Source organism: Anabrus simplex, chromosome 3, assembly GCF_040414725.1.
Source record: "Anabrus simplex isolate iqAnaSimp1 chromosome 3, ASM4041472v1, whole genome shotgun sequence".
Classification (NCBI taxonomy): Eukaryota; Metazoa; Arthropoda; class Insecta; order Orthoptera; family Tettigoniidae; genus Anabrus; species Anabrus simplex.
In genome coordinates this window covers 80,718,016-80,742,887 of record NC_090267.1, presented here as the reverse complement: position 1 = coordinate 80,742,887, position 24,872 = coordinate 80,718,016, and the positions used below count along the sequence as shown (strand labels likewise).

The following is a 24,872-nucleotide window of genomic DNA, read 5'->3' as shown; positions in this document are numbered from 1 at the left end:
GCTTCATTTTCTAGTCTGATATATTTTGTGGCTAAGTTTCCACTGTTGCTGAATGCAGATGCAGGTGAAGAGCATGAAGCCATGGATGAATTACAGTCCCAGTTCTGTGCATTTCAGATTGATTGTATACCAGATACAAGAATTGATGTGCAGTGGTCTTTCGTAGGAGAATTAAAAAGTGGTGAAGAGATCCTAAAATATGATAGATTAGTTCATGTTTGATATTTCAATAATCCCTCACAGTAATGCCAAATGTGAAAGGCTATTTTGTCAGGGAACTAAAACACAAATACAGTTTAAGTCATCAATTGGTGATGAACATTTGGACAGATTGACAGTAAAATGAAGGCTACAGGGCAACTAGCAATTTTCCACTGCTGAAGGAGCTTCTTTGTATCAGTAGGATGGAGCGTAGGCCTACCATGCCATACGTGTTCTTATAAATAATAATGTTATTGGTTTTTACGTCCCACTAACTACTTTTACAGTTTGCTGAGGTGCCAGAATTTTGTCCCGCAGGAATTCTTCTATGTGCTAGTAAATCTTCCAATACAAGGCTGATGTATTTGAGCACCTTCAAATACCACCTGCCTGAACTAGGATCGAACCTGCCAAGTTGGGTTCAGGTGACCTCTGTATGTCTGTTGTAATTCACTCATTTTTAATTAATCTTTTTCATCGCCTTTCTGAATTTCTTTATCTCGAGCCTTTCTTGCTTCATTTTTCTTCTGAACTGCACTGTTAAACTTCATCATTCCACCAGGCTGTTTTTCTTTCCTTTACTTTACTAGTAGTTTTGCCACATATTTCTACAGCAGTTCCAACAAGACTTTTTTTTGGATCTGTTCCACTGTATTTTCTCCTTGTGTTCTGTCTGCAGGTATTTTGGAGGCCAACTTTTTTGTATATATCATTTTGTTTTCTATTTTTTCAGTTCCCTCGTTTTAATTTTGGGTTTTTTTTGTTTTCCTTGGTGTGTGCATTTTTACATTTTTAATGATTGCAAGAAGCAGTCTGTGGTCATTCTAAGTTCTCAGTTGGTACAATCTTAACATCACAAATAGTTTGACCAACTTTTCCATCAGGTGTTATGTAATCTGTTAAGGATTTGGATTGTCCATCCCAACTATACGTTGTTATTTTGTGAGATAATTGTTTTTGAAACCAGGTGTTATTTATTTTTAAGCCATTTCTCACACAAAAATCTAGAAGTTGTTCACCTTCCTGGTTCCTGGTACCAAAGCCATGCAGGCCCAACACATTTTCATACCCAAGTCTGTCTGTTCCCACTTGTGCATTCAGATCACCCATCACTAATACATTTTCCACTCCTTCAGTAGCTTCCTCCAGGTCAGATCGAAATTGCTCCTTTTCTTTTTCTTCTTCATCACATGCAGACTGTGGGGCATATACCTCCTTATTGACATCAATTTGATTGTCATTCACATGTATCACTTCACTTACAGCATCTATATCTTCTCGTAATACAAATCCGACAACATTCCTAGCTTTGGTTTTTTTACCCATTCAGTGAAGTTTTTATCTTTCCTCAGTTGTTTTACTCCTCTGCCTTTCCATTTTGTCTCACTTATGCCAAGGATGGAGTTTCCTCCTTTCCATCAAATCCACCAGTTCTTCACATTTACTTGTCAATGTAAGGACGTTTAGTGTTCCAATCCAGTGTTTGATTTTCTTGATTTGGTATTTCTTCGCATAACATTGTAAAAGATCATCAGCCTTTCGGTCATCAAACGTAACAAATGTACGAGAAGATTTGTCAATCCAGTATTTGTTTTTCTTTCCGAGGCTCATTGTACTTTTGAAAGCAATCCAAATTACTCTTCAGCTGACTTGTTAAGCCCAACACTGGAGAGGAGTTACTGTTAGGGTTTTCTCTCTTAGCCTTTGGCAGTCCCCTGCCACTTCTACAAGGCAGCAGCATTGGTATCCTCTTCTAATTAACCCCAGAGGTGATGGGTTGCCACATCCGCCATCTGTGCCATTCTGAAGGTTGCCTTCTCTGCCGTTATGGACTTCACCCTTAACCCTGGGTAAGGGCTGCCTCGTCTGCAATCTCCACCATTCCGAAGTCCATCTCCTCTGCTGAAGATTCCGTTGAGGTCTTCACTCGTAGCCCTGAGCTGGGACCCTTACCAGATGTTACACACACGGGCCAGTGTGCTGTAGGACTTACATAGACAGGTGCACCATTCCCTGGACAGGGCTGCCTCCAAAGAGGGTCCCTACCCGTTACCTACGTGTTCTTATAAGTAATAATGATATTGGTTTTTATGTTCCACTAACTACTTTTACAGTTTTCAGAGATGCTGGGGTACCGGAATTTTGTCCTGCAGGAGTCCTCTACGTGTTAGTAAATCTTCCAACGTAAGGCTGACGTATTTGAGCACATTCAAATACTACCTGACTGAACTAGGATCAAACCTGCCAAGTTGGGCTCAGAAGGTCAGCGCTGTACCACCCGAGCCAGTCAGCTCAGCGTTCTTATAAATATTCCAATGTTGCTGAATAATTAGGTGTGACTGAATACGAATACATACTAGAGTTATATATCTGTGGATTTAGGTTCCACTAACAATTTTCCCTCGAAATATGTGTTAATTTAAACGTGGATCAGATTATGTGATGCATGGAACTTGCTAGGATAAAGTACGTAGGCCCTACTGCTCCAGACGTGTATAATAAGCAGTTTTGACTATTTGTATCCTGATTTTTCCTAATTTTCATGTCGGTATCTCCTGAGTTTTGATTGTGTTAGGTTGTTGGGTATTTACCAAGCAGTTTGAAACCTAATATGTAACCATAAAATGCCAGTTAAATGCAAGAGAGCCATCTCCCAAACCTATTACGTACTGATTCCGACATGGTGGGTGCGAAACTGGGACGATATTTGGTCTCTTCCATTTGATGGAGAAATATTATGACCATTCAAAGAAATAAGTATCACTGGGCCTGATATAGAGAAAGTGAAGAAGGGTAGAAAATCTTCAGGTCAAAGAAATTAGACTTCATCAGAATAATTTCCTTACTGATCAAGTGACTGTGCAGTTTGGGTCACGTAGCCGTCAGCTTGCATTCGGGATATGGTGGGTTTGAATCCCACTGTCGGCAGTCCTGAAGATGGATTTCCGTGGTTTCCCAGTTTTATGCCAGGCAAATACTGGGGCTGTACCTTAAGGCCACGGTCGCTGTCTTCCCACTCCTAACGCTTTCCTATCCCATCGTCGCCATAGGACCTATCTGTGTTGGTGTGGCGTCAAGCAGATTGTAAAAAAAGAAAAAAAGAAATGATTTTGTTTTGCGTTGGATACTCGTACCAGGGGAGCTGTTGTGGCTTAGGACTTACTTGTTCTGTTGGAAAGATCTGAGCTACAGGTCTGGGACTGATTGTGAGTTTCATCACTTGAGATGTTACACTGATATCCCCGTAATTGAACACTTCTTACTGTTACTATGGCCTAAATCATTTCTCCAGGTTAAGGCTTATTTATGTACATAAACCAGGTAGTTAAAAAAATAAAATAAAAAATCCCGTCTGATAGCAGATGGAAGATGCGATTACTTTCTAAACGTGAAGAAACTCTGGGAGATCCACTTATCAGCATGCCAACAATAAGTTATTCTTTGTTAGGTGTCAATAGTTTCCTCAGGTTTGCTTGTTGCTGGCTTGCTTGTTTTTACCATATATTCGTTCAAAATGCAGTACACATTGCTTCAGCGCATGTTTTTAATGAAAAATTATTGGATTATGAAGTCCATCATATCCACGCAAAGGGCATTCCTGGTGTGCACGATCATCCTGAGAGAGACATACACAGTACTAGCTATAGTTGAAAACTACTATTGTTCCATCAACTGTACAATATAGCCTCTCATCGCCACAAGACCTATCTGTATCAGTGCGACATAAAGCAGCTAGCAAAAAAAAAAAAGTATGGTGTCCGGACTCAGCAACTCTCTGAATTTGTAACACGGCATAGTCGACAGTTGCTCGCAGCATAGCTGGTGGAAATCAGGGCGACATGTCCATGTGCATGGTGGTATGTGAGTAATGTGAATGTAAGTCTCGTCCATATAGACAATGGGGCGATACCCATTTCTGTACATTTGGATAATTCTTACGGAGGATATTTGTTTGGCTTTGATACTGCTTTATATTTAGTACTTTTCAATTATTATTTGCCTTCACTTCAATTCTCGAATGTAGAGGATCTTACAGAATGTATTAACACTTTCTTTGAAATTTATTGGTCTCTAGTTTTGCAGGAACTTTCTTTAAATTTGGCCTTCTTTTATCTGCAATGTAGAAACGATTTTCCACGCGGCGAACGACTTGCGCATTGAAGTTGTCCGAAATGGCCTTCCAAGATCTTCTGCGCCTTTCCTAGTGAAATGTTGAAAATGACAGGGACTCATCTTCATGGACAAGTTTCAGTTCATTCTTGATTCGCCAGACGGAAGTAATTGATACGCCAGTTACTTCAACCATTGTTTCAGTGTAGATTTGAGTTTCAATGGAGCAGCAAACAAAACTTCTTTCTTCAGAAATTGGTGGATATTAACAATCACTTTACAGGTTAGAATATGAAGAAATTTGACCTGTAACTTGCTTTGTACCGGGCGAGTTGGCCTTGCGGTTAGGGGTGTGCAGCTGTGAGCTTGCATCCAGGAGATAGTGGGTTCGAACCCCACTGTCAACAGCCCTGAAGATGGTTTTCCGTGGTTTCACACCAGGCAAATACTGGGGCTGTACCTAAATTAAGGTCACGGTCGCTTCCTTCCCACTCCTAGGCCTTTCCTATCCCATCGTCACCATAAGACCTATCTTTGTCGGTGTGATGTAAAAACAAATTTTAAAAAATACCAACTTGCTTTGTTGTGGTGTCATCTTCAACTGTGGGTATGTGTTGCCACAGAGTAATACCAGCTAAGTGCTCTGTCTGACTTGACAACACTTCTGCTGTTGGAGATCGATTGAGTGAGGAATACAGACCTGTTGGCCACGCCCACTATGCATCTTGTTTACCGTGTTCTCCTCTGTTTGTATGAGCTGTAATGGACCAAGGGTGAAGGAACTTGTGAAATCACACCGAACATTCCTGTAGCTGAGTGGAATGGTTCTTCCTGCAAGACGTGGACGAGTCGAACTCCATATGCAACAGTTTTTTTTAAATTCACTGTGCCGTCTACAGTAAAATTCGCCTTGTCAGTTCACAGGAAATACCCTGGCCATGTGCAATAAACAGAAGGGCAAACTCGTGGTGTTGTGGAATATCTAGGGTTTCAGTTATCAGTAATAATGAGGCCCTGAGAAAGCTGTGATCTCCTAGTATTCGCATATACATTTATTTAATTTCTATCTTTGAAATTATTGAGTTATTTTTGTGTAAATATTTGTTTCTTTTTTTTTCTCTAGCATTTATAATCTTCTACTGACATTTGATGATGTCTGGGAATGAATTAACATTTATCATCAAAATGTTGGGCTGCATCCAGCTAGAAATAGCCACACAAAATTTAAATTTATCACTCCTCATTTCCCTAGTACGCCTCTTCAGTTATGCCTAGGCCATCTATGACAGCTGATGGTGGAGCTGTTGAGGATCCAACCAGTCTTAGGGCTCAGGACTATACATACATACATACATACATACATACATACATACATACATCAAAATGTTCATGGCCTAAGAACAAAAATGGCTACATTAAAAAAAAATCTTATATGTTGTGATTATGATGTAATTGTACTGACGGAGAGTTTAATGGGTCAGGATGTCATGGATAGTGAGTTCTGCGATGGTCGGTATGTAATGTTCAGAAATGACAGGGATCTAATTTTATCTGGGAAGACTATAGAGGCGGTGGAGTTTTAGGAGCTATCAAAAAGGGGAGTACAAATCCAAACTGTGTTCTAATTGTTATAACTAGCAATAGTGCGAGTAAATAACTCCTTACATTCATGGTCATACTCATGAGTTATTCATAAATGCTGTGTATATTACTCCCTCTTCTAAACTTTCTGTATATGGAGGATACTTTAATTACGTTGAAAGCATATATGGTCTTATAACATCTGACTGCCTTATTATCCGCGTTTCAACATTTTGGAGGTTATTAATACCAGTTATAACTTTAATAACGAAAGATCAATGACCAGCCATTGCCTATTTCAGTTCATCTCACATCTTGGACTAACATCACATAACAATATACAAAACTGTACTTTCAGGACATTAGATTTAGTATTAGGTAATATTCAAGTTGAAGTGAAGCATGATGAATTCACGGTACCTGAAGACTTATATCGCTCTGCACTTTTAGTTTTACCACCCGTTCAAAAGGTTCCATTACTTCCGAAAATTAATTGCGAATATTACAACTTTAAAAAGGCTAATTTTTTGTGGCTCTATTATAACATGTGGCTTTAACTGGAGTTTATTGTATTCCTTCAAAAATATTAATGTTGCTGTTGATTTCTTTTATACATTGCTGTACAAATGTTTTGAAAACTGTATTCCAAAGTAGAAAGTTACTCGAAAATCTAGATATCCAGTTTGGTTCACACGTGGTATTGTTCAGTCATAAACATAAAGAAGAAATGTGCTATAAAAAGGAACTTTTTGAAATATTACGATAAGAGATTTAGACAGATTTAGTCGGATCTGAAAATAAAATTACACATGGCTAGAGTTTGTGATTTTTAGCATTTGCGATAAATGCGAAATATGCTGAAACTTTGTCAGTGTATGTGCCTTCATCTTATATGACCCGTACGGGTGGTTTTTAGCTGTTTCGAATTCGCGATAAAATGCGAAATTATACAATTTATGCGAAATAGATGCGAAACTCTCAGTTTTATACGAAATAAACATATATATTTTTAAAAACGATGCATTTTTCTTAAAAATAAGATAAAAATGTTGTTATTTATTTCAGGAGAAATAATTATTACGGCGCCCATTGCGATTGTAAAGCGGTAAAATGCTTTGACGGACACTTCCGTCTTGGTGCACGGAACATTTATAAGTTCATTATCGCAGTTAGCTGGTCGGAGAGATTTATTCTCTTTGTTTTGCAGCCTAACCGATTGATGTCAGATGATACCTGACGCTATTTTCTCTGTGTAAATAGTAACTCTGAGCTGAAATACGGAAAATTAAAAGCACCTCATTTTGCCGCTCGTTGTAAACAATCATGGCGGCATCCAAGCGCGGCATGGGTGAGTTTATTCGTAACTGGCTTGAAAATAGGATGTTGAAAGTGGAAAAGATTCTCTGGAGAGTGAAAATACTTCTTCTTCTTCTTCTTCAAATGACAGTGATGAAGGTGATTCCGATTTCAGTTCCGAGATGATAGTGCCAATTGAAACTACGTGACAAAACCAGAATGCAACAAGAGCGAGTGAGAAGTCTAGTTTTCCTTTTTTTTGGGGGGGGGGAGTTGCTTTACGTCGCACCGACACAGATAGGTCTAGATTCACAATGAAGTATTTATTTATTTTCCACCTAGTCGATACAATGATTGCCTAAGGCAATTTTTATTGGTCAAAAGTGGTACATGTTTCGTATATTATCAACATCTTCAGCCACATAACACAGTTTAGATGAAAAATATAAAAATTGACAAAGTAATGCTTTAGAGGAAGTGTCCTTGAAATTAACATAAGATTGACAAGAATAAAACAAACAAATAACTCAAGAGAAAATATATAAATTATTTCTACAATAGAAAGCAGTCGTCAAGGAAACACTTGTACAATATTCCATAGAGAAATTGTCCTAATAAATATTCTTTTCTTAATAATCCATGAAAAAAGATCAATTTATAAATTAAAAATTATACATTTTATAAGTAATTATCGAAATGTAGAAATCCTGATATCACAGTGCGGCTCTTATTATTAATGTAGATGAAAATATAACTAATTCCTAGTTGTCAAATCTTATTAAGCCTGCTTTCCTTTGGAACAGTAACTCCTGTCATTCTTTCACAGTTTTGCGCCGGGTGTAATATTGATGATGCGTTCTTCCTTGTTCTTGCACCTGAGGAGGAGGAGGAGGAGCGGGGGATATAGGTGTGTCAAGAACTTCCTTGCTGTCACCTATAGCTTCAACTGAGGAGGAACAAGTTGTAGGGCTATCTGTAGGTGGAGAAATTCCAATTCTTTTTTCTTGATCCTTCTCAAGCATTTTCAAATATACTAGAATTTGATAATATAATGGATTCTTATATTCTACAGCCTCATTAAGGTTATCATTTTTCTTTACAAGTTGCGATACGGACCATGAAGCTGATTTTATGTAACAGATAGGTCTTACGGCGATGATGGGACAGGAAAGGCCTAGGAATGGGAAGGAAGCGGCCGTGGCCTTAATTACGGTACAGTCCCAGCACTTGCGTGGTGTGAAAATGGGAAACCACGGAAAATCATCTTCAGGGCTGCCGACAGTGGGGTTCGAACCCACTATCTCCCGGATGCGAGCTCACAGCTGCGCGCTCCTGACCGCACGGCCAACTCGCCCGTTGAGACGTCTAGTAAAATGATACTTGGAATTATGATCTTGTTGACAATAAGCCTCTTTCTGTAACATGTAAACCAGTTTTTGAAATTCACTCTATAGTGAGGAGGGGGTTGGGTAATAATCTGAAAGAAATGGACTTAGGGAATGAATGTCTAACCCCACAGTTCTGGGATCACGTTACTAAGGAAACCAATGCCTATGCCTCTACATTTCTTGCTAATTTATCTGCTTCCCTTGAAACCAGTAATACCTACGAACAAAAACATTGGTTTCCTGTTACTATAGACGAGCTGAAAGCTCACTTTGCTTTGTGTATTCTTATGTGATTAATCAAATTTATGTTAAAGTGACGAAAAAATAAATAGTATGTAAGGGAATATTTCCTTTCACAAGTAGGCCAAAGGGTTAAATCATTCAATGTGTGGAATTTCTTTCACTGCCTAAAGAGCACTGCAAAGACCAGTCAATCAAACAGCAAATACACTTTCAAGCACCATGTTCATTCTCTTTGTGTGTTGACCCTTGATCTTAGTCGGTTATTCTTGACATTGGTGTTGAGTAGTAGTTCTGTTTAAAAGTACGGTAGCGATTTATTTTATTGTCTGTTAGCCATGGGTGGAAGCGAAGTGACGATCAAACAGCATGCCGAAAGTCACAAATCGGGACATTTTTATGTAAGGATACAGATGGCCTATATTGATGTGCCAACTCTGCAATCAAAAACTTGAAGAAAAAAATGTTTTGCAGGCCTTCCTTTGCCATGGCAGCACTTCTGTCCATTTGGGCCTCTACGAACAGTGTCGATGTAGAGTTTTTTTTAGCAAGTAAAACATAATTGTAACTGATAGGCGGTCTCAAATGAAGGAGGACACCTTTTAAACAATTGGCAGGTTGTACTTAAATCATCATTGAGATTCCTCTTCCTTGTAGGTGTGTTGTACTGTGATAAATAAATACGTTCAGAATAGTATTTTTCACTTTGAAATTGTGTTTGTAAATTTGAAAATAAGCATATTCCTGTGTGTTCGTTAATACTTCTTGCAGTCTTATGTTGATGTTTGTCTTGTTTTCCTAGTGAATTCAAAACTGCATGACGAGCAATGTGTGATTAAACAGTATGATTTTACTCCCAACCGTTGTGTGTGCAATTTAGCAAATTATGCCTATTTTTAACCAATTTGCTACAAAACGCTAAATTTGAGAAGTTTAGATGCTACAAAACGCTAAATTTGAAAATCAAAAGGCTAAATCTCTGATTTTTAAATGCTATAAACCACGAACTCTACACATGGCATATACTGTTTATATTCATAATTTAGAAAATGGAGTTAATTATAATATCAGTCAGTTTTGGACATATGTTAAAAGTAAAAGCGGGTTTCACGTTCATGTGACAATTCATTTCTACTGAATGAAAATTGTTATATGCCTGGAAATATTACAGATGAGTTTGCCGAGTATTTCTCAACTGTGTGTCAACACTGATTCTATTTAGAACGTGTAACAGCTTTCTTTGAATGAAGTTGCTGTTCTTCCCAGGGTCGATAAATTAAACATCACTCGTATAACAGTGGGTGAAATAAGAACAGTTATTAATAAAAGGTTAAAACCTAAAAAAATCCAGTGGACCTGATGGCATTTCATCATACAAAATCAAGGCCTGTGCTGACATACTGGTTGCTCAGTTAACCTTCATTTTCAATCTTTCTTTTAAAGATATCATGCTTCCTGGAAAAGTGGAAAAAAGGCAAAAATTACTCCAATCCTAAAGGGAGGGAACTTAGAGATGATAGCAAACTATCACCCTGTTTCAGTAATAAATGCTATAGCAAAGGTATATGAGCCAATACTGATGACCATATTAAGATAGAGCTGTCACAATGTCAGCATGGCTTTATGCCCGTTAGATCTGTTATTACTAACTTGCTGGGTTTTACTGAAAAGATTTACAGTGCATTAGACACAAATAGAAGAACCGATGTAACATACATGAATCTAGAAAAGGCCTTTGATAAGATGGACCATAAATTCTCTTGACAAAGCTGCATTAGTTTGAATTTTTAAACCATTACTTCAGTTATGATGTTCCTACGAAGCGTGTTTAAGTAAGGTCTGTTTTGTTGTAAACACTAGTAGTTCACGCATATATCGCAACGAGCGTGTCATGTACCGGCATGCCTCGGGAACAACTGTGCTCAGTTTCAGCTCTGTAGCTAACCTGTATGGTTATGTTCTGTGCTTTCAAAATGTTTTAGACTATCAACTCGCCCGCCACGTGCGAGGTTCGGTCAGTGATACGGTTTTTGTCAGCAAGGAACCTGTCTGCTTCAGAAATTCAACAGATTTGCGAAGTGTACGGTGATACTGTTATGAGTGAAAGCAAAGTGCGTAAGTGGGTACGACAGTTCAAAGATGGCCGTGACGACATCCATGACGAGGACCACTCCGGTCTCCCTTCTTTGATAACAGACGATTTGGTGGCTTCAGTTGAAGCAAAGATTCTTGAGAACAAACGCTTCACAATAACAGGCCTCTCAAACAAATTTCCCGACGTGTCGAGATCAGTGCTTTAAAACATTGTTTCTGAACACCTAAAGTTTAGGAAACTGTGCTCCCGTTGGGTCCCGAAACTCATAACAGAGGGCCACAAAAACCAAAGATTTGAGTGTGCGATGAAGTTCTTAACTCATTATGACGAAGAAGGTGACGGCTTCTTGAGTCAGATCATAACTGGAGACAAAACATGGGTTTCGCAGATCACGCCCAAATCGAAGCAACGGAGCATGGAATGGAGACCACACACTTGCCTGTATAGGTGAAGGCCAGACAGACTGTCCCAGCGCAAAATCATAGCGTCGGTGTTTCGGGATAGGCATGGTGTTTTGTTGGTCGACTTCATGCAACGAGGAACCACTTTCAATGCAGAAGCATACTGTCACACCCTGAGAAAGCTACGCAGGGCGATTCAAAACAAGACGCGGCATGCTGACAAAGGGAATTGTTCTTCTCCATGACAGTGCAAGACCTCACACTGCAGGTCAGACCCGCCATTTATTGGACAGTTTTGGCTGGGAAGTTTTAGACCACCCACCCTTCAGTCCTAATCTTGCGCCGAGCGTTTACCACCTGTTCCTCCACCTCAAACATCACCTCAGTGGCAACCATTACAATGATGACGTGAAAACGACAGTGAACTCTTGGTTATTGGAGCAGGCGGCAAGTTTCTATGAAGAGGGTATTTTTTAATTGTTTACGTGGTATGATAAGTGTTTGAACAAACTTGGCAACTATGTCGAAAAATAGAGTGAAGTATGTACTTTCTGAAAATAAATTTACTTTTTTGAAATAACCTTTCGTTGTGTACTTATTTTCAAACGGACCTTGCTTAAAAAAAAAACATGCCTCGTATTTAAAATTCAGGCAGCCATCTGTTTGATTCAAAAGTGAATGTTCACATAATTTTGTTAGTTCTTCTGATTATTTGTTGTTTGCTGACGACTTAAGGTTGTATAAGACCCTATATAAATGCAGTGATGTGAATGATTTGCAACAGGATATTACTTATGTTATGGTGTGGTAGTAAATTATTCCTAAATATTAAGAAATTTAAAGTTCTGGTATTTACCAGGAAAAGGGAATATATAATGATAATAAAACTTAAATTGCATGGAATTCGGACACCTTTAAGGCAAACCAAAACACCAGATAGACTGCATCAAAAAATTAAACAAATAAACATCAGGTTGGGCAACGTGACGACTAAAGAAAGGATGTGGAGCAGGTGTGGGAACCCTACCAGGGCCATGGGGATACGTAGGTTGTGGATTTTAAGAAAAATCAACGGTTATCCTTGAACTGTTAATATTTTTTCCATAATAAACATTACAAACAGAATTCATCAATTCAAAATTCAAGTTAGCATAGGCCAAAATATAGGAGTTCAGTCAAAGGGGCTAACCAAAAGATACTTTACGGAATACAACCTTCAGAATACAATGATTAAAGGTAATAGGAATCACATGATATTAAAATAATACATAATGGAAACAAGAGGGAAACGGGAAATACTAAAACTTGATACAAAAACACTTCTGGTGTGGGCTAGAGGAACAACTAGCATACATCAAGTGACACAGTTACGGGAGGCAACCCCGAGGGAAATGAAATTTATCGATTAATTACACAGTTACCAAAGCAAAGAAGATGCGAATTGCTTCCAAAATCAAACAGTGGGGCCTAGCTGAATAGCTAAGGCATTTAACTAATAGAGTGGCGAGTCAGGGCGGCAGGGTTAAACTCCTCTGCGAAAAGAAACATTGAATTTAAATTAACAAGGAAATGAAACCAACAGTGCTTACTCCAAGGCAGGCCGTCCCGGTTGGGAGGATCGCCGAAGTGCGCCCACTTGCTAGACTGACGAGAACCGAAAAACCCCATGAAATCTTGCCTCGCTATCTTAAGGAGGCCGAGGTTGGCCCCGGTCCGATCACCAGGTAACCAATTAGGCCGCAGAAGCTTACCTCTCGCCACCCAGATCTATCAATCAAAATATTTATCGAGAACTTTCGATATTACGAAACTAGTACGCTACTAGAACATGCTTCTAGAATCGACAAGGGCAGACACCACCTGTTCTGAAAGTCTAGGTCACGAAGCAGTTGGGAATGTGATGGTGTGAAGGTCTTTAAGATGTTATTTTTTTTGGATGAGTTAGTGGAACTAATAGTTCGTGAAATAAATATATATGAGCAAAGAATTAAAGCTAAGGTATTATTCTTACCACTTTGTTCCAGAAAGAGAGACACCTCGTATTCTGCAGGCCCTCGGGTTGAACAGCGCTCGCTTGATAGGCCAAGGCCCTTCAAGGGCTGTAGTGCCATGGGGTTTGGTTTTATATGTATGTGTGTGTGTATCTTGAGGCAATAAAGGGCACGATGGTTCCACGTGTTAGTGGCGGTACTCCAACAGAGTCTGTTTCACATGTTGGTGGTGGCTGAATAAATATCCTCTGCGGCTAACAACTGTAGTTGTGAATCACAACATATAAAAAACCGGAAAGCTCAAGAACTTCACAGACAAATTGATAGGCAAAATGTTATTGTGGGAGGGCTCCAAGAAATGAGAAATTTAACAGAATATCTGTTTGAATCTCAAGGTTATAGAGTGTACAATCGGAGGCCAAGCCAAAGGGTCATGAAACATTGCCCACAATTTGGTACAGGATTTGTAGTAAATCTGAATTGATTTTAAAGCATGAGATTTGCAACCCTAACTTTACAAACCACAAACAGACTTTACACCATCATAAATGAGCCACTACCAATGGAAAAAAAAAAAAGTGTCCTAGTACAAACTCTACTGGAAGTCAATAACTTCTTGGATCTCCTTGATCAGACAATGAATAAAATAAATATGAATAACGTCAAGATCCTATAAAACCTTGGAGAAGCTGCTCTGAACGAATTTTGAAGCTAGTCATGGCATATTACAGAAAACGAAACAAGCCCCTTTTAGTTACGTTTATAGATTTCAAGAAAGCTGAAGCCTCCATCCACAGACCATCATTATTAAAAATTTTAAGACATTTTGGACTTCACCCAAAGCTAATCAGATTGATTGAACTTACTCTAATACAATTTCTAAAATTAAGTTTCGGAGGAGAATTTTCTGAACCATTCTTGGTAACAATTGGTTTAAGACAGGGTGATGGATTGTCACCTCTTCTTTTTAACTGTGCACTAGAGTACGTTATGAGGGAATGGTACAAGGACAACTTGAAAAATATAAAAATTATAACCAAGAAGGATAACATACATTTGACCTGTCTAGGATTTGCTGCTGATCTAGCTCTTGTGGCCAATGATATTCAGGAAACAAAACAACAAATACAATCTTTACAAGAAATAGCTCAAAATATTGGTTTGAAAATATCATTTGAAAAAACAAAAAATTATGCTTGCAAACAAAATTAAGCTGGGAGACCAAGAAATAAAAATTGTAGAAAAATTTAAATATTTAGGTGAGATAATCACATATAACCTGAACGAGAAACCAGCATGGCAAAATAGAATAGATAAACTGGTTACAGCACAACATGTTACCAAGAATACATATAATAAAAAGTGCCCTTCAATAGCAACCAAATTGAAACACTACAAAACAGTCACCCAGCCACAAATTACATAAGCAAGTGAAACATTATTCAAAACAACGAACAGTACAACAAAGAGTACTCTTAGAAAGGAGAAGATGAGAACCTGTTTAAATAATAATTATCAAGTAAACTGAGTCTAGAGGCTAGCTTCCAATGAGGCAGTTTATAAAGAAATAGAACCTGTGACTAGCACAATGAAAAAGAAACGAATATCATTCTTGGGCCATCTAATATGTCTGCCAGAAAATAGAATCAGTCGAAAAATAATAGAAAAATTATGTAAGAGTAAGAAAAATATTATATGAATCCCAGAACTTACAGAAGACATGAGAGAGTTATATATTACAATAGAAGATTTAAAATACACTCAGCATATTGAAAAATAAACACACTAGACTACAGACAAAAATCAACAAGCAGAGAATAGGAAGAGGGATTCCAGAAGCAGTAAGAAAATTACGTTCAGAAAGGATGAAACTGTATTGGGCTGACAAAAAACCTCCATAAACTTAAGTAGTCCTATGTTGGCTCAAAAATTAAAATAAATTAAACAATACTTAGTTTTAAAAATCTATAGGCCTATTTAAGAAGTTTTATCTAAAATGAAAGAATACTTTAATATTACATGTTGGTAAAAGTGAAGAAATGTGGTATAATGAGTAGGCCTATTGTACAACCTCTTTATTAACTCTATTTTTCTGTGGCACTGAAGGAACACAATCTTTGGCCACTCATATTTGCACACATTTTATGATCTGTATGTTACCATGTTTACATACACAGTGCATGTGTCGCAGTGTGGTGTGTATGCATGGAATCAAGAGCAGAAGTTTGACGGAAGTACTACACCAGTCAAATAAAATCAGTTCGAATATGATCCAATTTAGGCTTCATGTATGATGGGTAAAGTGTGCAAGCAAATATGGCGTACAAACACAATTTTAGGAAGATAACTTTATTGGTTATTTTTGTATACTTTTTCTATGTTAGCATGCTTTCAATCTCCCTGCTAGGTCATTAAAATATGATTTCTAAGTCAGTTCACAAGGTCTTTAAATCTAACATCATTTTTTTAATTATGTTAATACTGACTCACCTAACTTTGTTTCAGGGCACAGTGTTGATCAAGTCTGCAGATGAACTGATGAAATTCAGCCGTGGTGAGGAGAACATGCTGGAGGAACAGATTAAAGCCATTGCAGATTCTGGAGCCAGTGTGATAGTTTCAGGTGCCAAATTTGGTGACATGGCTCTTCATTATGTTAACAAGTATGGAATGATGGCTGTGCGTCTCAACAGCAAGTGGGATGTACGACGACTGTGCAAAGCTGTTGGTGCCACTGCCCTACCTAGGCTGGTGAGTTCCTGGTAATGTTGAGTAGGAAAGAGTCTACAGAATGGTTCACGATTTTAAAATATCATATTGACTCAAATATTTGACAATGTTTTTCTTTTCTTTTTCTTTTTAATGTTAAAATATACTAATGAAAATTAGTCTTATACAGGGTGTACCAAAACTCGATGGCAAAAATTTAGGAATGGATTCCTCACATAGAGAGAAGGAAAAAAGATGACAGCATGGGTTGTAACCGAAGAATAATGCACAGTTTAATGTAGGAATTTTCAAGGGGCAGGAAAAAATGTTACAACGGGGTTCTCGCTATATGCCATATTCGCTTTCTAGACTTTTACTGTAGACTAGCTGATGTACCCGTGCTTCGCTACGGAATTCTGCATTGTATATAGTATTGTAGGTTAGGTAGAGTACACGTTGTGAGCAAGACTGTATTAACTTGCATAGCTCATAATGTTACCCTAGAATCGCGACGGAGAACTCACCAAAGGTTCTTTCTCATATGAAGACTGCGTTAGAGAATTTTCATTGTAATTGACCATCAGTCACAATCAGGTTTGGGAGTTTTCATTATAATGGCAGACAATCACTCCAGTTGCCTTTTTACATCCTCAGAAAGACTGTCTTAGTGGTTTTCCGAACTGAAATGAACATAGGTCATTACATTGACGTCAGTAGGAATGGCGCGAATAAAAGCAATTATTACACATTAAATACTTGATCAAATGAAAAAACCACACATTTTCTCACTTTTAACGAACAGTACTACACTGCCGATCTGACAGTTCCAGAGCTGGAATGACCAGGCCACAGACAGCCATGATCCGTGAACACACTGTCTTTTTCGGGGGGGGGCGTCGAATAGTGGAGAGTCCCAGGGCATAAACTATGCCCGTTTACTAATCTGTTTCCTAGGAGTACGCGATTAGTCGGAAAATCTCAATTCACTACACTGGCGGCGGAAAAATCTTTCTGACTAGGAGGCAATTTTTTCTCCAAGCCAGAGGAGAAACCCCCTCTTCACTGCTAATTTTGAATAAAATGAATGTAGAATTTAATAAAACTGAAGAGGAAGAAGCTGTGGCTCTTTTCAGGGTTGAATTTTGAGTTATTCAGTGAATTGTGGTGCTATAAATTGGAATATGCCTAAATTGTAATTCTAGACCAGGTCATACTACTACTAATACTACTACTACTACTACTACTACTACTGAGTGAGCCTCTGCCTTAAGAGTACACACTGTTCATTCAAAACAGTGCGTCAGAGTAGGATTCGAATAGTTACGTACCAGCAGTATGGTATCAGCATATGTATGAACCAGAGGAATGACTTGCTAAAGAAGAAAGTTTTCTAACTCCCCAGCTATTTCCCACCAATAATTAGTCAGGCTGTTATACTTGGTATGCATCAGTAATCCCATCTTGAGCGGCAGCATTGGAGATATAGAACATCACCACAAACAATGATCAATGTAATGTTATTGTTGATCAATGTTATGCGCTTTCAATATTGGAGGCCTTCGCATTTTCTTCTGACTCTGAAATACCACTGTTATCATAGTCGTTACGGTAAAATTGAATAAAACATAAATGGTTGGAAATTGTATTCTCTATAACTTTTGTTATGTAGTACTTTTCGATAGGACCATTAACATAGGTACCCGTATTTAAAAATTAAATTTTAGGCGCCTCCCCTAAACTACAATTTCATACAGGGTGAATACAATTTATTTATAACTTAGACTGTAGTTTCTCATTCCCTGACTCTATATACCAACTTTTATTAAATTCTGTTGACCCATTTTCTCGTGGCTCGGCGTTGATATGGACTCGGCAACAAAAATACAAATTCATGAATATCTGCGTTATCAAAGCCGGTACGATAACAATGTATGACATAAATGATCGGAAATTTAATTCTGTATCATTTTAGTTATGTAGTACGGTATTTATCGATAGGACCACTAATAATATAAATATTTGAGAATTAAATTTTAGGCCTTCCCCTAAACTACCATTTTACACAGCGGGGTAAAATGATTTATAGCCTAGATTGTAGTGGTCCATCCCCCGACTTCACATACCGATTTTCATTAAATTCTCTTGAGCCGTTTTGTTGTGATACGTGTACATACAGACAGACAGGCAGAAATTATGGAAAAGTAAAAAGTGCACTTCCTTGTTACTATGGACATGATCGATACAGAAATACCATTCTTGTCAAATTCTACACAATGTACAGAGAAAACTCTCATTTTTATATAGATTATTAAACCTTGCACCTTGAAGGATGTAAAAGTGGCCACCACAAGACAGTTCCTACAATAAATAATTTAAATATATTTCTTATCTCTCATTGTGTGGTGGCACCTAGTGTTAAATAGCCCTAAGTGTTTCTATAACATTAAGCAAGACCAAGCAAAGTAACATATATTGTACCCACCGCCTACCCAAAAGGGCTCCGGCAAGATATCTACAGGGCGTTAACGGGTGGAAAATATAATAAAATAGGCGCTTATCTAACATTACCTTAATGGCATACAGGGTAGGAGAACCGGGGCATACTTAACTCCAATGAGAACACATTCAAATTAAAGTTCAAATTAATACAACTGGTTTATTAAACCTTGATGACGATAGCAGTGATGCATCTATATTCACAAATGGAATTACATTAATTATTAACAGCTGTTGTGGATTATTTATTGACTTGTAGTCGTGTGTGATAGATCCGAGTATTGTTTAGCGCAAAGCGATTTGCCATGACGTGACGTGAACGGAAACATTTACCATAAACACTGAGGCTATATCACATTATTAGCAAATTAAATTAACATTCATGCAACAAGTCTGAGCGATCCCTATTCTAAAAGCATACAATTATTTCCCAACGAAATGAAAGAAATTATACAAATGTGGGACAAACACCCGGGTTTGAACCGACCCTCACTGAAATACAATTTGCCGCGCCAATGCGGTAGAACCATCGCCGACGCTAATTATAGTCATCACATGTCACATAATACATCATAAAAATCGCACATTACATGCAATAAACATGTGAGGCACCCCATTCTTCATTTAGCATTGTGGAATACCAATGCCTGCGTATGGGAACTGAACTGACGATCTCTGGGATGAAAATATGGCACTGAAATCCCTAGCTAAATTATACTCAAATGAGTAACAATAGTAATCTAACAAATACTAGTACCAATCACAGTGTCCTTTATCAGCGAATACTTCATTCTGGCGTGTTGAATATTTCCCATTATTAGCTAATTCATACAGGCCTTCTTTTCTTAGCTCAAAGCCTTCTCCTATAGAGGCGGGACACACGCACACAAAAAAGTCTGGTTGCCTGGTCAAGCGCTTCCACCCCCTACCGCGGGCGGTCAATAGCCTTGCCCTCCACAGGCATAACAAGCCATTTCTTTGAACAAAACCACCTCGTCCCGAGGTACGTTCACAAGAAACTGAGGTCTATTCCTCATTAAGCAAATTGCATCGGATTACAATAAATCACCTCGATTCAACACAAATATTTCTCATGGCCAAACCATGACTTCAAATATCACATCTATCTTACAACACGACACCGGTTTTTATAATACCAATATTTGCATGATTACTATCATCACGATTGTTATTATTATTATTGTTGATTTCATCTTTACACTGTCTTCCTAACGTGTTTCACCTGGTAATTAATCATACTGAATCATCACACAGAAACTTCCTCGTAATTGCGATGTAATTAAATAACCCAACAGCAATTAATTCATAACTAAACCCTAATTAATTTATGATTAACACATAATTAATTTCTAATTAAATCATCACACGGTAATACAATAATGAATTAAATATTCACACGGTAATCAGCTCAGTCACGTATTTACACTGTAATTAACTTCTAATTAAATATTCACACATTAACTCAATTAAATATTCACACAGTAATTAACTCATACTCAAATTGTAATTAAAATTATGATAAACCTGATCAAATAATCTAGTTTAAATTTTAACACTCACAAGCTAAATATTTCAAAGCAGGCATGGGGTATCAGTTCCTTATACATCTCTCGTGACTCTGGGACCTCACGTAGCATACTTTTATATTACTTACCAGTCATGCATTTATCAATACTGGATCAACTACAACCTAGCTTGAATTACCCTGAATTTACTAAAATACTGGTCTCCTGACGCATTAACTGACCACAAGTCTCCCAAAATAAAGTAAATAAGGAAATCATCTACTGCACGCAAACCTATTAGACTATGGTTTCCCTTATTTACAATTAAATCACTCAGACCTGTTATTAATTAAATAAAATGAGAAATAGAAACTACGTGCCCCATTTTGGCACTTCTACATTTAAATAAAGTTCTATCCCTAACATGATAGCGTCAGCTTATGATAAATAATTCCTGTCCCCTCTAATCTGGCCATATAAATCTGAAAAATACTCATCTCCATCACTTGACGACACCTTGGTCAGCTCGGGAAATCCATTTCAGGTTTTACTGCTGACCCATTGCACCAAGGCGATCACTGGTAGTTTCATTCCTCCTTCAAGCTGGAAGTTCATAGTTCCTGGTCGATGAAGGCGCTGGCACTAATCCTGAGCACACAACACGATCCTATTTATTTCAAAATCTGTTTAATTGCGTTCAGCGTGAACGTCCAGCCACGATTTTGGATATTACTTCATAATCCGCGGTTCAGTATCGGATTCCGTGTACCTCTCAGCCACTCTACCTTTGTTACTACCCAACACAGTCGTTCGTAATAATAATAATAATAATAATAATAATAATAATAATAATAATAATAAGAATAAGAATATTACGATTTGCGATGAATGTTCGCGACACGTCACAGTTTTCTAAAGTTTAATCACTGGCGTCATGTATATCAAATCTATGCAATATTTACATGAATTACACTATTTCACTTGAAATTTGAGTTTTAAGTCACTTAAACAAAGGATCAATGGAAGCTTAGTTAAACATAGCTCCGCCCTTAGTAAGCTGAGAGTCCCGAATGACACGCTTCGCCTTTGGCAGTGCTTTATACAAGGAGGCAATTTCTCCCACTCCAAATCTGCATATAGCCTATCCAAGGCCCACTAGAGGTCAAATAGTACGACTATCAGGTGGCCAGTATTCACATGATGTGATTGAGACATATCCGTACAATTATTCTTCGTAGGATCTCCATGCTAGGGTGAACTCCCGTGTCAAGGAGGTGTCTTGAGAATAACCAGATGGTCCCTGTTGGTACTTTTCCATGCAGAAACAACACAGTATTCTTTCTCCATCTGAAAGTTATTGAGTAAGAGGACATTAAACACACTAAATAAATGTCCCAATTAATGTTATCTCTTTTAAATCGGAAGACTACTCCAGAATTCGGATTTCATTAATTTTTACACCGTGGATAATTAAGTTGGCTAGTCTGAATTAAAGATGGTTCCCATATTTTGTTTCGAAAAAGTTTACTTCCCCTCATTCTCTTAGTCGTGAGGAAAGGATGTCTTCTCTCGAGTTACGTCATGGTGAACCACCGATTGCAGCCCCATCCGAGTCTAGATGGCTGGACTTCTGCTGCGGGCTCCCGTCGCACAAGGGAAGGTATTGCGCAGTAGATTGCAAATAATGAAATCCTGTAGAATAAATTTGAGACTCACTTTACCTGTCTTAATGATATGGATATTAGTTAGTTTCAGTATTATTCTCTCAAGTATCATCGTTATGCCCCTGTCGGGTGCAATATCCTCTTTTTGTAATTTCTCATCTTTTAATTAATCTTTATAAAAGTGTCTTCATAAATGTAAGTTTGTTTCAACACAACTATGTTCATTATATGTGGGGTATTCAGCCCGAAGTCTGGTTTGATCCTCAACCAGCTCCATCAGATGTCATCGGTCAATGAAGGGGCATAGTAGGGAAATGAGTTAGTTTCCTATTGCTTTCCTCGCCAAGCCAGAAGTTGCTATCATGTATCAGTCAGCCAAGCTCACTGAAATGCATGCATTAACTGATCCCATGAGAAACATTTTTACACCATTCAAAATATGGACTGGCTGCATAAGGAATGGTATTATTAGCATAACTCATACCTCAGTCACTTTCATATTGTCAAAGCTGAGAATGAGACAGGGACAGGTCATTGAAAGTAACAAATTTGTTCTATCCTATACCAGAAGATATAGTGCACTGTAAACACTGGGTCTCGCCAGCTGTGTTCATTAAAGTTAAATATGTTTGTTTCAGACGGCTCCTACACAAGAAGAACTTGGATATGTAGATTCAGCTTTTGTGGATGAACTAGGCGACACGTCTGTTGTCGTATTTCGACTGGAGGGCAAGGAATCTCGTATTGCTACAATTGTTATTCGTGGCTCAACAGACAACTACATGGACGATATTGAGAGAGCTGTTGATGATGGAGTTAATACTTTCAAAGGAATTACAAAGGTTAGTTGGATTGATGTATTTTCTTTGTTTCTTAAAGAATTAGTCAGGAATATAAAGACGGATATTTAAATAGACATGATGCACAAAATGTATGTACGTAAATCTAGGAAATAGATGGAGAGCAGCGACTTACTATGTAAGACCTCGTGGATAGGGGACACATGAAAGGAAGACACGGGTCCAACAATTTTGGCTGCAGTCCTCGTCATTGGAGGATTGAATAATAATGATGGACTGAGATCATTGTTGGGAAGTAGGACTGGGGGGGTCAGACAGACAAGAGAATGAAAGAAAAAAAACAGTTATCTAATGTTATGGCCGGTTGCTTCCCTGGACCTGTGTGTCAGTTAATATCCAACTTTGGAATCTCTCAGTGCGAGAGAGTGGGAAGTTGGGGGTAAATGTTTGAGGTTTGTGAAACATTCATCAAATGTGGTTTGATGGTGCCTGGGTATATAGGGACAGGAAAATCCATGTTAGGAGTTTTGCACGTACTGCAGTGACCGCATGTATGTTTACTTCGGGTGTTGCTAGTTAAGCCTGTGTAGAAAGCTGGGTAGTCTGCGTTGAAACTGGTAGATGATGTTGGATGAAGTGCAGTCATGATGACCTTTTATGGAATAAGACTTGTTGGTGATATTACTGGTAAAAGTGGTGCTAGGTGTATTTGAACAGCAGATCTTACAGGAGCTGTGTTCACTGGGGAAAGAGCCAGGAGGGGGTGAAATTAGTATAGTTCATAGGAATGAGAATGTTATTGAGGTTAGGTAGGCACATGAATGTGACTGTAGGGCTTTTTGCAAGAATATCCTGGGTGTAAGGTATAAGGGGTTTTAAAATGTGATTTTGTATAGATCAGGATGATGTGTAGTTATGAAGGGTTTTGGGGGTTAAGTTACTCGAGGAGATTTGAGAATATGTTCATCCATCAAGAACAAGAACAAGTTTTTCAATTTGGCTACTCGTGCACCTCATGGCTGTGGTGTTCAGAATTCGTTAGGGTTATACCCCATAGTCTTACATAATCTTTCTGTTTTTATTTTTTTATTGTATCTGCAAACATTAGTCATTTATTGAATATTTAGCTTTCACGATTGGTTGAATGATGCTCAGGAGTCGACTAGCCTGTACAGTACTTGGTAGTTGTACCTATAGCTTGGATCCCTTCTAACAGTACAATGATCAAGGGACTACAGCTCTATTGGGACGGTTGTGGTTTTGCTACCTAGCCGTGTCTGGTTGGCCATTTTTGTTGTGTTCTTAATTTCTCTTTGGCATGTACTACAGTGAAACCTTGTTAGTGCGTTCCTCATTAACATGTTTTCATGCTTAGCATGTCGTAAATGTAAAGTCCCGATTCTCATAGTGTTAAAAAAATATATATATAAAAACCTCACCGTGTCACAAATTTTTGCTATTTCAGCTGGTACGATAACATTTTTCCTAGCCCTGAAAATGGTATTTGTCATCCCTTGTGAAAGGAACGTGATTTCCAACTCGGGTAAGAGCCCTCGCCGCAGTTGTGTGATAGCTGGAAAAGGCCTTGAATTCTGAAACTTCACAGGATAAGTTGCAACCTTCAAGGAGCAAACCATAGCCTCAAAAATGCATACTTTTGCTTGCCGTTTAACAGTCAGACTGTGGAATAACACAATGAGCCTCATTGTGTTTGTATTTCGCATTCCATTCAGAAGTTAGAAATGTATTTTGTGTTTAATTGTACAGTGAAGGGTAGCGAATATTTGTCATGTGATAACCTACATCTGGAACATAATCGTGTGAAGTTGACCAGCGTGGTGCATATTTGTATTGTGATAGCCTAATTATGGATAGGAAAAAAGTCATGTCATTCCTTTCTAAAGAAGACAAAATTAGTCTGTCAGCAAGTCAACTGGCATGCACATCTTTAAGCGCGCAGAGTTGGCGTGAATGTTGAAACTCGCACCTTCCATTTTCGACTCGATCACTCGCTTTCCTTGTTCCCTGCAGAAATGTCATAACAAGGTTTTACTGTATATGTACTAGACACGACTGATGGACTGAAAGTCTATTTCAGATTAGACATTTAATTCAGTGACATTAAATTATATGATTTCCATTTTTTTGTATTTCTTGTAATTACCTCTGGTACTGTGTTATGTTTCTTCTTGCACTACTGCTGCATTTTCTGTCATACAGTAATGGCTAATGACTACCATGTTTTCTCAAACAAAATACTGTTGCCACCAAAAGTTGGAGGGAGAGATTAATTAGATAGGGTCATGTTGAAAACTCTCGGTTATTTTTATCAGAGGACTGTGAAAACTGATTAACACATAGCACACACTAAATG

At 38.1% G+C, this 24,872-nt stretch overlaps 1 protein-coding gene across 1 annotated transcript in view; it reads left to right on the top strand.

The window, feature by feature from the left end:
* CCT8 (chaperonin containing TCP1 subunit 8) overlaps positions 1 to 24,872 on the top strand; it is a 155,408-nt gene that overhangs the window by 88,832 nt on the left and 41,704 nt on the right. Inside the window, exons 6-7 of the mRNA XM_067142589.2 lie at positions 15,809 to 16,054; positions 22,337 to 22,540. Of these exons, the coding sequence (XP_066998690.1) occupies positions 15,809 to 16,054; positions 22,337 to 22,540 (450 nt within the window). The remainder of the gene's footprint in view (positions 1 to 15,808; positions 16,055 to 22,336; positions 22,541 to 24,872) is intronic.